We start from the raw sequence: 12,011 nt of genomic DNA, 5'->3' as shown, positions 1-12,011 counted from the left end.
TATGACTTTTCTGACAGACCATATTTTTCAGCATACTTTGCTCTGATTTTACTATACTATGACTGTTATTTACTTTTTTCCACAAAAAAGCAGTTTTTCATGATTTTATTTGACATACTTCAGTATGCCGTCTTTCTAACTTTTTTGGGACGGACTATACTGTGACATTTTGCGACATACTATATTATGACTTAACTTTTTCGACATCATTTTTTATGAATGTTTTCGATGGCGTACTATCCTAGGACAAGGTTATTACTTTGACGTTTATGATATGCTATACTAGGACATTTTTCAAAGCATACTATACTGTTATTTTTATGGCATACAATACTATGATTTATGATTTTTTATGACTGCATTTTATACTAATACACATTTTTCTTATGACTTTAGCATTTGTGAGACCCAGGATTTTGAAGAATAATTTGATTTAAGGTTTGTCATTTTCTATTACTTACTTGACTTAATCCCTTTGCTGCTCCAGCGATCATAAGCCATTGACAAATGCCTTCCACCCCCTTGGTTGTTGGCGTTTTGTGCCCAGTTGAGCCCTCTCCCAGACGCTTTTCCTCCAGCTGTTCCTGGGGCAGCCTCTCTCCCTTGTTCCTTGGGGGCTCCATTTCCCATCTTGTCGGGTGATGTTTGTGGTCGATTCTTCGGTAGGTCTCTTTTGAATTGAAAGCCGATGGGATCCTGGCTTGTTCTTTTCCACAGGTCTACATTTCTTACTTTGTCTCTCCACCAGATGTTTAGTATTCTCCTGAGGCAGTCGTTAATTATTTTTTGCAGCCTGTTGCTTTGTCATTTCTCATGTCTTTGATCCACACAGAATTAATCTGCTTCATTTTGGAGTTGAAGATGCGTTTTTTTTGAGTTTTGAGCTCCAGATCTTCCTGAGCATATTCAACACCACCCTAGACTTATTGACCCTGCTCTTTTACATCTGTATGTGTCCCTCCGGGGGTGTCCACAACACTGCCTAGGTATGTGAATGCTTTTATCTCCTCTGGGGCAGAGCTGTGCATGAGGGTAGTGTTGCTGATTTTGCAGTGGATCTTCACCACCTGTGTCTTTGCTGTATTTGGGTGTAAAACCAAATTCACTAGCTTGTGAGAGACCGTCGATCCTCTCCTACATGCACATTGTTGTGTGTGAAGGGGGGGAGCTATGTCATCTGCAAAGTGAAGGTCATCCAGCCGCTCCCACATCCTCCACTAAATCCTATTTCCTTTCCCTTCAGTTTTTTCCCATCACAAGCCAGTCGATCACCAGGAGAAACAGAAGCAGTGAAAGTAGACCGGGTAGACGCCCGTCTTGACATTAATCCTGTGGGAGAGCTGGCCTGCATGTATGATTTTACATGAGGTCGTGTCATATGACTTATTGATTAAATTTATGATCTTGGTGATAATTTCATTGAGGTCCATTAGGGCCCATAGTGTTGTCGTGTCTAAGCTTTCAAAGGCTTTCTCAAAGTCGATTAGGTTGATTTACAGGGACGTGTACCGTTCATGGACTGTTCAGTGATCATAGTGCTGCTGTGCGGTCTGTGCATGAGCCGTCCTTCCTGAATCCTGCTCGCTGGTCCCGTAGCCGCTTGTCTACAGCGTCCTGAAGACGGTTGAAGATGACCTGGTTTGAAACTTTACTGGGTACAGAACGTTGGCAGTTTCACAATGTGTCCTTCTGTGTGTGGCTTCTCCTATTCCACAATTTGCCCCCAAAAAAGCCATAGAGCACGTCTGTTGATGAGTTCATGTCTACTTTAAGGGCTTCAGGTGAAATACTGTCAGGGCCAGCAGCCTCATCCGTTTTGAGTAGCTTGCAGCCTTCATTTCTGGTTCCGTTGGGTCTATTACTCTTGACTTGAAGCGGCATCTTGGCTTTTGGAATATGTGGCTGTTCTGCCAGTGGTGACCTGTGTAGGACGTCTTCAAAAAGCAGGTCTTGTATGTAATTTAATTATTACTATGTCCCAGACAATATCCTCGGATGATTTATAACTCCGTTGTGACCCTTTGACTCGCCTTTCCACCCATGTTCTCTTGTCACCTCTGATGTTCTGTTGTACTCCTTTTGGGCCAAAGCTTTTTCAGCTCTTGCACCCATTTGTTGTCCAATGCGCTCCAGGCACTGTGGTTATTTTGATGCATTCTGTGAGTTTTTTCTCACGACATGACCCCCCCCAGGAACTCCCCATCAGAAACTAATGGGCATGCACACTTCGACTCTGACAAATACGCTCAATAACATCTATTCTCTGGCTAATTCAATCATTGGTACAGTCAATGTGATGTTAAAAAACATTCTTAAGTCCCACGACACACTGTTATATAATATGATGTATTGCTGTAGATTAAACTACCCAACAGTATATAAAGGAGTTGAAATTAAAACATCTACAACAGTAGAATGAAACATACACAATAATGCAGTAATTAAATCACAAAAATATACATTTGTTAATACCCTGGTATATCATAGGCGTCTGATTGTATTACGGTTATGGTTGAAAACTAAATCAATGCAACTTAATTGGTATGACAATAAATTGCTGCCCATTGGTTTGGGGAGTAATTTCCAGATTGTAGCGATTCCTTTCAAGGCTTTTTGTGACCAACTCTCTTGGTTATACAACGTAAGCCTTATCCAAGCCACTCATCATTTTCAATATGACCTCATCCCTTGTTTGTTGCAAGGAGCCAAATGCATGTAGCGGTAGACCCTGGATATTACTGGATATTATTGGATTTATGGGGATCAGGAAGCCAACTCTAGAGTGTTGAACTTGAGCCTGTGCGGGTCTTACAGTCTGTGGAACAAGCGAGTGTGAATGCGATTTATAATTCTCGGCATCTCGGCACCACATCTCTCAGACTGTCGGACAGGTAGCAGACGTCATAGCAACATGGTTTAGGCACTGGGACTCAGGGAGAGCTTGTAGCATGCATTCCAAACAAGACCGGGCCAAACTTCAAATTAAAGAAAGACCCAGCAGAGCCCTGAGACACACAACAAAACAAAGAGGAGGTGGAGGGGTCCCATCCTCACAATCAATACATAATTCTACGTTGGTCTCATCACTAAAAGTGTCAGTAAAATGAAATGCAAAGTTCTGATTGTGTCGTTATTAGAGATGCCAATGACTCAACATACTTATCAATACGCCTTGTATAACAGTCTGTATCATTGATCCCAAAAGTCATCCGATTCAAATGCACACGATGAACAATACACCCTATTGTGGACAATATTGACCACAGCAAATGGAAACGCAAATACTAAATTCCCTTAAGCGCAGAGCTGTTCCAACGCAGCGGCATGTGCATATGCAATGATGAGGATATGACATCTCTGGCCGCTACCATCAGGTTGCGGGAGACAATCTGCAAACAGAAGCATTACAAAGGCTGCCGCAGCAGCCAGAAGAAAGAAATCGGGAACGGAAAATGAAAAATGGAGATAAGAGCCTGATAACGGGAAAGGCAGCCAACCTTCAGCAGCCAATGTAAGAGCTACAGATTGAAATCAGAGGAAGAAAGGATGAAAATAGTTGAGTGTAATCAAAGAATCAGTGACACTTCTAAATGAGTTCAGAATGAACATCTGCGAGATAAAAGCCAAATAAAGATAACAGCGCACGGTTGATAAAAGAAAAAGGCTTACAGACATCTCGAGGCTCTAAGCAGAGCAAGGTGTGTCCTCGCCGCTCCCTAATCAGCCTCATTACCTCCAATTATCTGCCTCAAATTGCTTGCTGTCAGGTTGAAAAGTCCATAATCAAGATCAACAGCACAACAGATCATTATACGAAAAAGGTTGCCATTATAATCATCATCTCTAAACTGTATCCCCTTCTGGGGTCAAGTCGGACCCTGCTACGATAATGAGGTTTTCATAGCTAATTGAAATAAACAGCCCATTATGTCAAGATGAACGAGACTGTTGGTTCTCTGCGATAAATGCGAGGGTCAAACTCAACAGTGACCGATAGTCAAACAAGTGAAACAGCTCGGTGAAGAGGGACAGAGAGGCCTCACAGCATTACATCCCAACAGGTGGACGTCTAATGGTTGTTTCCTACCAGTCCAGGCATTAGTTGGTTTCCTTCATATATTCATTCATTCCAGCACAGTACAAAAAGACTAAAGGTACCTTCAGACAGTACCACTTATGCTGACATCTCAATTAGTTTTTATGTAAACATGCTGCGATGCTGCTCTTGTATTACTATCTGAATGAACCACACCTGAAATGTATACATAATGTGTAGTAAATGGGATAAAAAAAGGGGCAACATCACTGGTACTTTCCTTTAACAACAAAAAAAAAGGATCAGCTCGAACACTTCCTGTCACCGAAACACGAAGAACCATAAACGCGTCCACTCCTCTAGACTACAATTATGTCGTTTTGATCTCTTTGATCTCATGCCGTTCAGTCCTGCAAGTGAACCAGGTTTTATGGAAATATCAAAGTCCAACATTGAGCTCCTCATGCCTCAGAAACGTCCCACAGGACCTGACTTTACTCATCAATCCTCTGAGGAAACAGAACGAAGCGTAGTTCATCAACAGTCAATGAAGAGTCTTATTCAGTTCAGCTCTGAAGTTCTCTCAAAACATCAATAGATGCCGCTTACAGCTGAATTGAGGCCATGCTCATAATTGTTTGTTTTCTTTGATCTTACCAAAGTAGAAGAAGAATGCCTTTTACTGCCAGTTCATTTAGAGTTCACATTGTCGAATTACAAACAAAGCAAGATGTTTAAATATTTGGTCACATGCAGCAAGAGGTAAATCTTTCCTTAGGGTTGAGGTTGTTTTAGAATCTGATCCAGTATTGAATCCACCTATGAAATCCTGATCCTTCTGAGTCGCTTATCAACTCCATTGAGGTAAGTACAGTATAGAACTTGAGTTTAAACTAAGATTGTTGGTAATCTTTGGTAATCCTAAAATGTTAAAAGCCCCAGTAGTCCCTGCTTCAAATAACTTCTGTTGACATAAAGACTTTCTGTGTGTCTCTTTCTTAAAAAAGTTAACTGTCACCCCAGCTGGTGCGCTGCCAGGCTGTGTTATAAAAAGAAAAAAGGGGTCAGACGTCCCCTCACTCCACAAAAGTTTGTACAGTGACGTGAACTAGCGTAGCGGGCTGTTTGGAGCTAGAAGTGCTGTCCTTCTAGCAGCTGTGAACATCATTTCTCTCAGCAAAGTCGAGTTCCATCACAGTGTCTCGAAGACAAAAACCCGTCTAGATGTTCTGCAGCTTTGACAGATAACAGCCCACTACTGTCTCTCCCCACTACATCAGTCTCCTGCTCTCTCGTACTCTGCACAGCGCTGGGCTCAACAGAAGCAGCATCCTCACGGATTCAGCTGATAAACACTGAATCGCTGACTGACATGGGCTGTATCATCGTCCCACCACTGACGCACTCCTCTGGTTTCCCCCTCAAACTCCAGAAACTAGAGCAAGCGGTGACATCTGGTAACAGCTCAATATTCCATTTAAAAAGACTGGCAGAGGGCTGGTGAAACAATACACGCTACACAGCCAGCCAGTAGTCCAACTACTGAAACCAGTGATCAAGTCAAACTCAACTCAACTCATAGTCTCATAACATCGACTATGTCAGCGGCTTCCCCCATGGAGGCTGAGGAGCATACTTTATTAGTTTATATTATATCTGCAAACCTATTCAAGTAAAATGCATAAATAGGAAAACAGTATGTACTTCATTTCTTTTAAATTGACGGGCCACACTTGTAAACAAATCTATTTGCTTCTAGACAAAAACAATAACACCCTCAGGCAACGGCTTGAATGAACTAAAATCATTACTGCTGGCTCCCAGTCAGCCCCTGAGTCAAATTTGAAACTCTTTTATTGGTTTTCACATCTGTAAGCAGCCTCACATCTGCATGTTTATCTGATATGCTCGTTCCACATGAGACAAATATTAATGTTACGACAGAAACCGCTCAGAAGCAAACTTTCTTCCTCCGAGTGCTTTTCCTAATAAATTGAATGTGGCACGACAGTCTCGGTAGACTCGGTTTGTTTTTAAAGATGGTGTTAAAGCCAGCCTCCAGCCCTGAATTGTCGTGTAACAGCCACGTTTTTAAGTCGTCCATTTTTGCTAACCTGACGGAACAGAGACGCTACTATTGTAATCAATCCAGCTTTCTACACAGGCAGCGCAACAGATCATTATTCACTCACGATATCCAAGCACACCCGAAGCCTATTTTTATGCTTCAAGTCTATTTTCTTCCATTTGGATTATGAAAACTTGTTTGACGGACTTAAAGCTGCACTCATGAAAAGGTCGGATCCCCTCATTTCTATGGAGCGTTTTAGTGTCCTTCAGCTTCTTGTGACGCCGTGTTCACACCAAACGCGGCTGGACGGGCCAGAGAGGGGGCGTGGCTTATTGCCCTGAAAGCCGTTCAACTGTCCGCCATTAACCATGGAAAAAAGAACCTATTTCTGCTTAGTACGTGTTGTGGAAGTCAGATATCCCGGGAAACTAAACACCGTCATGTCTGGGTTCATAATATTGTCCAGAGGAGCTCTGTGGATTTTATCGGTGTATTCACTGTGTCTAGCAAGCCACACGTCGCTGTTTACTCCAGCTGTCTGAACACAAAATAAACTGATTTGGCTGTGATTTAACGGCAATAAACTGACAAAAAGGGACTCCGAAACAACTACGTAATGATGCCGATTTGTAGGCTACTTGTCTTCTCAATGGAGCTCGGATGGATCGGTGCTAGGCTATGCTAACATTGTAGCAGCTCCACCAACACTCAGAATAACGTCATGTAGACGTAAATATGGCAGCGTCTATTCATTGCTTGTACCATATGGTTTACACACACACATTTATACACATAGTTTGGTCCAGTCTATTGATATGAGGTATCGTAGAGCTCTGGGTGAACACAGAAGGCTACAGTATTTATTTCCCGACTCAACAACGGCAGGACGTCACTGATGACGGGGAGCATCTCAACGCTGATAGGCTATCGCGCTGGGGCGTAACACGAATATTTCGCCAAAGTTGAAAAATTTCAACTCATACGCTTGGGGCGATTTGGCGTTTGACGCGAATTTGTCGAGCACCAAATAGCAGACAGACAAGAATAGAAAGTAGATGGTGAAAATGGTGTAACATTTAGCAGCTAAAGACCCAGATGTTGATAGTGAATATTGAACTGGACATTCATCAGGTCAGCAGAAACACACCGAATGCATGCTGTATTGCTGTACATGTCTGAGGGATGTATGAATAGGCAAGTGTTAAACAACTTTCAATGTGTAGGTAGGTTCAATACATAGTTAAACACCCTCAGCGCTGAAATGCTCTGCATGTAGTGCTGTTTTTTAACATGATAAACATTTGATCAATTCCCCTCGCTGTGACCTCTGCTGTGCCCTCTACAATTCCCTGGTAAACACGGCTGCTGTGGGAGAGAGACGGATGGATGAGATGTGCTCATTTATCATTCAGGTCTCAGTGTGTCTGAAGAGGGACGGCGGTGCAGGGGGAGAGAGAGAGAAAAGGCTGTGGTTACTAATGAGGGTTTATCACAATGATAAAACCTTACTCATGCATCTTTCATACAAGGGCCTGCATAGGTACACAAACACAAGAGCTGGTGAGCTGCATTGTTGCGTGTCCTGGCATTAATGATGTGTGTCATAGCCATGAGACCTGCACTGGCCTATAGGGGACCTGGTACTTTAGCAAACCGTGGCAACAGATCAGTCAAAAGATATTTGAATATTTAATACGAACAAGAACATACAAAAGATCTTAGATATTCACATTATAGGAGAAAATAAATACAGATTGTAACATTTTCTAAATGTGATTATTTTTAGGTCTTTCAAACAGCAGCTGTTGATAAATGTCACATATTTACATCATGTACAACAGAGAACATTGTTGCATTACACCAGGAGATACACGCAGGTACTTACTGAATCTGATCATTTAAAACAGCCAATCAAAAAAATATATCTGTCATAACTTGTGTAACATAAAAACTTTCCCCATTTTCTCACTGGACAGGGCTACTGATGGTTTTCATGTCAGTGAGAACGATGTGTCTGTAGCTGCGCTCCAGTTCCTCCATGAACGGCAGGTAGTCGCCGACTGTGAAGCCCTGGATCGGATCCTCCTGCAGGTAAAAAGAAAGAATTGTTGGAGTTGGACTTATTAACATTGTACCATTTTGTTTGCACACATAAAAGTGAGTTACCACTCAGCCTTAGAAAACAGTTGTAATGTAGTTATAATGTCACTACTATTTATCTTGACTTGAATTTGGAGACGGCACATTTATAACAGAAAGTTTGCATTACATACTCAAGGCATGGAGTTTGAATGGCGTGGTAATTTACCAGGCAAAGAGGGTGTAAACTAAATGATGCTATAGGTGGCATGATGTGAAATGTAGGATCCAGCATTTAGTGGAGCTTGATCCTTACTAGGGATTAAAAGCAGGATATCTCGACCCCTGCTGCTTTCATTGTCACTATTCCTTTCGCTGGAGTAGCCCTTTACAGAACAGATTGTTAATTACCTTGCATTTCTTATATTGAGTACATTTTAACTAGTGTCCAAGAAATAAAGGTAGAGGTATGCAGACAGATAATGGTTTGGTATTGAGTCAGAAGGTGGCTGACTCTATTATCTTTCACTTTGTTAGGCGGTAAAGTGTGAATAATTCAATATAATCTTTTCATTAAAATGCTTTACATTCAATTTATTTCAAAGTCACAGGAAATTAAATTAAATCTCTGGGAATCGAATGCTGCACTGCGCCAATAAACAACATCCTTACAACATACTTAGCATTCATGTTGTGAGATTTTATGTGTCGGACGAGCAAAGCAACATCTTAAGTTCCGTCTCTCTCGCTGAAGCTACGATCACTGTGTGTTTCCTACAGGGATGTAGTCACACAAGCAACGGTTCTTGCTGGTCAGCTGATAAAAACACCACGTTTCAGTGTAAATAACATCAGTTAAGGTAATGTTACATTTGTGAGTGGAGCATAGCTAAGTTAGCTAGTGTTAGCAATGTATACTGTGCGAGACGTGAGATGTGGTTTCACACAAAACTAAATGTTAATACGACAAACTTGATGTGCAAAAAATATTTTTTTAAATTCACAAACGTGTAATTCATGCCCCAATTCACGCAGGATATAAAAATGAGTGACTACTTTCCATGTTTTTTCCCAAAATAAGGTCCCAGAAGGGGAGGAACTAAGCCACTTTACGTCGGTCTGTCAACAGCTTGAGAAGGAGAAACCACTTTGGCTGAACTGCTCACAACTCTATTAAACTTGAAACGACAGTTTACGTGTAAATGTTTTAAGATGGCACGAGCCAAAAAGGTTTGGAAGCACTAAGCGAGATACAATCAGTGCTATTCAGCTTCAACTGTGGTCTCCTTGTTATCTTCTAATACACAGAAATACTTCTACTTGTGACCCCTCGTCAAAGGACAGATGAGTTGTGAGCAGTTCAATCAAGTGATAATGACCGTTTTATTTGAATCATTCTTAGAGGTAAATAATAATAAGAGGTAAATCTATGCAGCATATCACAAAAAGTCATAAATGATGTGATTTTGTGTATTTAAAGTTATTTTCACTCATCTAGTACGCTTGAAAATTGAAATAGCACTGCTTTAGATCATCAAAGATTTCAGGTTCAGGATCGCTGTGTCCTCTATAAGATAATATCATGCCTGTAAAAAAAAAAAAAAAAAAACACGAAGGAGTGAAGAGCAGAAGTAAGAAGAAGATTATGAGCAAATGAAGCAATGGGTTTTTATTATTCAATAGGGGCAGATAGAGTGACTGCAGAGGGGTGATTGTTCAGAGGGGAGCAAGTAATGTCAGGAAGAAATGAGTTTTCAGTCTGATAGAGGGCTCTGCTCCTGCGATTATTCAAGGCAGCATGTACTGCATAAAGCACACTTTAGAAGAGAAAAATCTCCTTTTATTAAAAAGGTATTATGAATTAGAGGTCACATTCTAGAGTTATTTGATATACTGATATTAATAAAGTGTAGTACCAGCAGTACCAGCTACATGACTTTAAGTCTGTTAAATCCATGTTTGTGAATATCCTGTCCATCCGGATGGTTAATGGGCCAGTATTATTATTCTGCTTGTCAAAATGTAACAGCACTATACTACAGTAACTGTAGAAAGTCTCTCACTTGTTAGATTCTTTATTTGAGCCAAGACTGAGCAAAGTGAGATTAATCCTGAAGAAACATCCAAACTAAAGTAGCTTGGCCTGTTCATGTATCGCAGCAGGAAAGAGCTGCTGACACAGTTAAACCGTGAAGGAGAGGAGAGATAACCAGTGGAAATCACTTGTGAGTGGATTTTTGGTCTGTTTTTTCTCTGGGAGAATCGAGGAGGGTGGAAAAGGAGGAGACGTGTGTGAGTATGAGTGTGGAGGAATCAGGGCCTGCATATATACAGTGATGTTCAGTTGAATATTTTCAATCTGAACAGGTGTCACAAGCTGCTTAATGTTTCTCATAATCTTCAAGATATATTAATCATTAGGTACACTAATTAATGCATTAATTACCAAGATTGCTAAGCCTGTCCTCCCATGACAAATGAGTGGTATGAATATTAAATGAGTCATGATTTGCATAAAAGGTAGAGTTAATAGGAATATATCAATTACAGAAGTTATTTTGAAAATGAAGCTTAACAATATTGACTTGCAAGGTATTCTGCTCATCTGATTTTTGAATTTTACAGTTTGTATATTTTCTTGAAGAGAAGAAAGGTTATAATTTGTCAATTGTTATTTTAATCTTGTTTGAACCTGCACATGAGCAGAAGCAGGAGTTTAAGGTTAGGTCAGGTTTAGCCAAAAATATACTCAAGATGTAAAGTATGTCCGGACACACACGCATAACTATGTAAAAGTCACATCACTGTGAGCACTTTCAGGCCAAAACAATCGTTGCCATTCAAAGTGTCCAGGTGGTGAGTGACGAATGGTACCAATTGATGCCAAAAGTTCTATTTGCACTAGTTTTACCATGGGACCTGCCATCCCACAGCAGTGTGTGAGCAGGCTGGTGACCAGCATGAGGAGGAGGTGCCAGGCTGTTGTGGCTGTGTATGGTTCTTCCATACGCTACTGAGGCTCCTGACTGTTAAATGAATAAATTGTAAAATTGCCAATATGTCTTGTTTCTTCCTTGTTACTGACAGACTTCAATCATCCAATCCACCAAACAAGAGTCAATGGCAACAGCAGAATAAGCTGTTTGGCATTGGCAGAGATGATTTGGCAAATTTTTCATGAGCGCAACACACATACTCAGCTGTGCTGCTCATCCCAGAAATGCATGTTCCTTACAAATGGGGCACCAATTAAAAGGGAAATAAACAGGCTTTCCAACGGTATAAAATGTATTGCCAAGAAGCATTGTTACAACAGAGAAATGATCTACCAAACACAAATTTCCGAACTTTTTGTTCGATGTTTACATGTATGTGGTGCTAGGCAGTTTGACTCTGAATGCATTACAACAAAACTAAAGGCATCTTATTGTTTGTAGCCTCTGAGTCAGTAGCAGACATAACCTGTCTCTTGTGTCCACTCCTCCTATCAGCACTTCACCTCCACGGCAGTTAAGCTCCAGACACACAATTGTAACAAGTCATTTGGCTTTTCAAATTTTAATTTAGATGAAATATAGATATACCCCCCATAGAGACGGGATAAGCGAAGAGGGGCGCAAGTCTGTGTGTGTGTGAATATTAAAGAAAATCCTTTAATACCACATCTGTCGGAGTAAAATAATTCCTTCACATTGTTCCACAGAGAGAGACAGAGGGGGAAGATAAGGCCGCTGGACGCAAACCTGTATGTCTGAAACTTTCAACGGTTCAGCTCAGGTCTCTCTCTCTCTCTCTCTCTCTCTCTCTCTCTCTCTCTCTCTCTCT

At 41.1% G+C, this 12,011-nt stretch overlaps 1 protein-coding gene across 5 annotated transcripts in view; it reads right to left on the bottom strand.

Moving 5' to 3' along the window:
• Window positions 1-7,021: 7,021 nt before the first annotated feature.
• The window catches only part of tbc1d32 (TBC1 domain family, member 32), an 84,104-nt gene continuing 79,114 nt past the window's right edge, over window positions 7,022-12,011 (bottom strand). For 4 of the 5 annotated variants that reach the window (XM_031861428.1, XM_031861433.1, XM_031861430.1 and 1 more), the window contains one exon: window positions 7,273-8,192. In XM_031861428.1, coding sequence (XP_031717288.1) covers window positions 8,073-8,192 — 120 coding nt within the window. In that variant the 3' untranslated portion in view covers window positions 7,273-8,072. Of the gene's footprint in view, window positions 8,193-12,011 lie in introns of all 5 variants that reach the window. The other variant, XM_031861429.1, reaches the window with a different exon arrangement.

The sequence above is a fragment of the Anarrhichthys ocellatus genome, unplaced genomic scaffold, assembly GCF_004355925.1.
Source record: "Anarrhichthys ocellatus isolate YVR2014 unplaced genomic scaffold, GSC_Weel_1.0 scaffold25, whole genome shotgun sequence".
NCBI lineage: Eukaryota > Metazoa > Chordata > Actinopteri > Perciformes > Anarhichadidae > Anarrhichthys > Anarrhichthys ocellatus.
The sequence above is the reverse complement of the archived record's forward strand: the minus strand, read 5'-3'. Positions and strand labels throughout refer to the sequence as shown.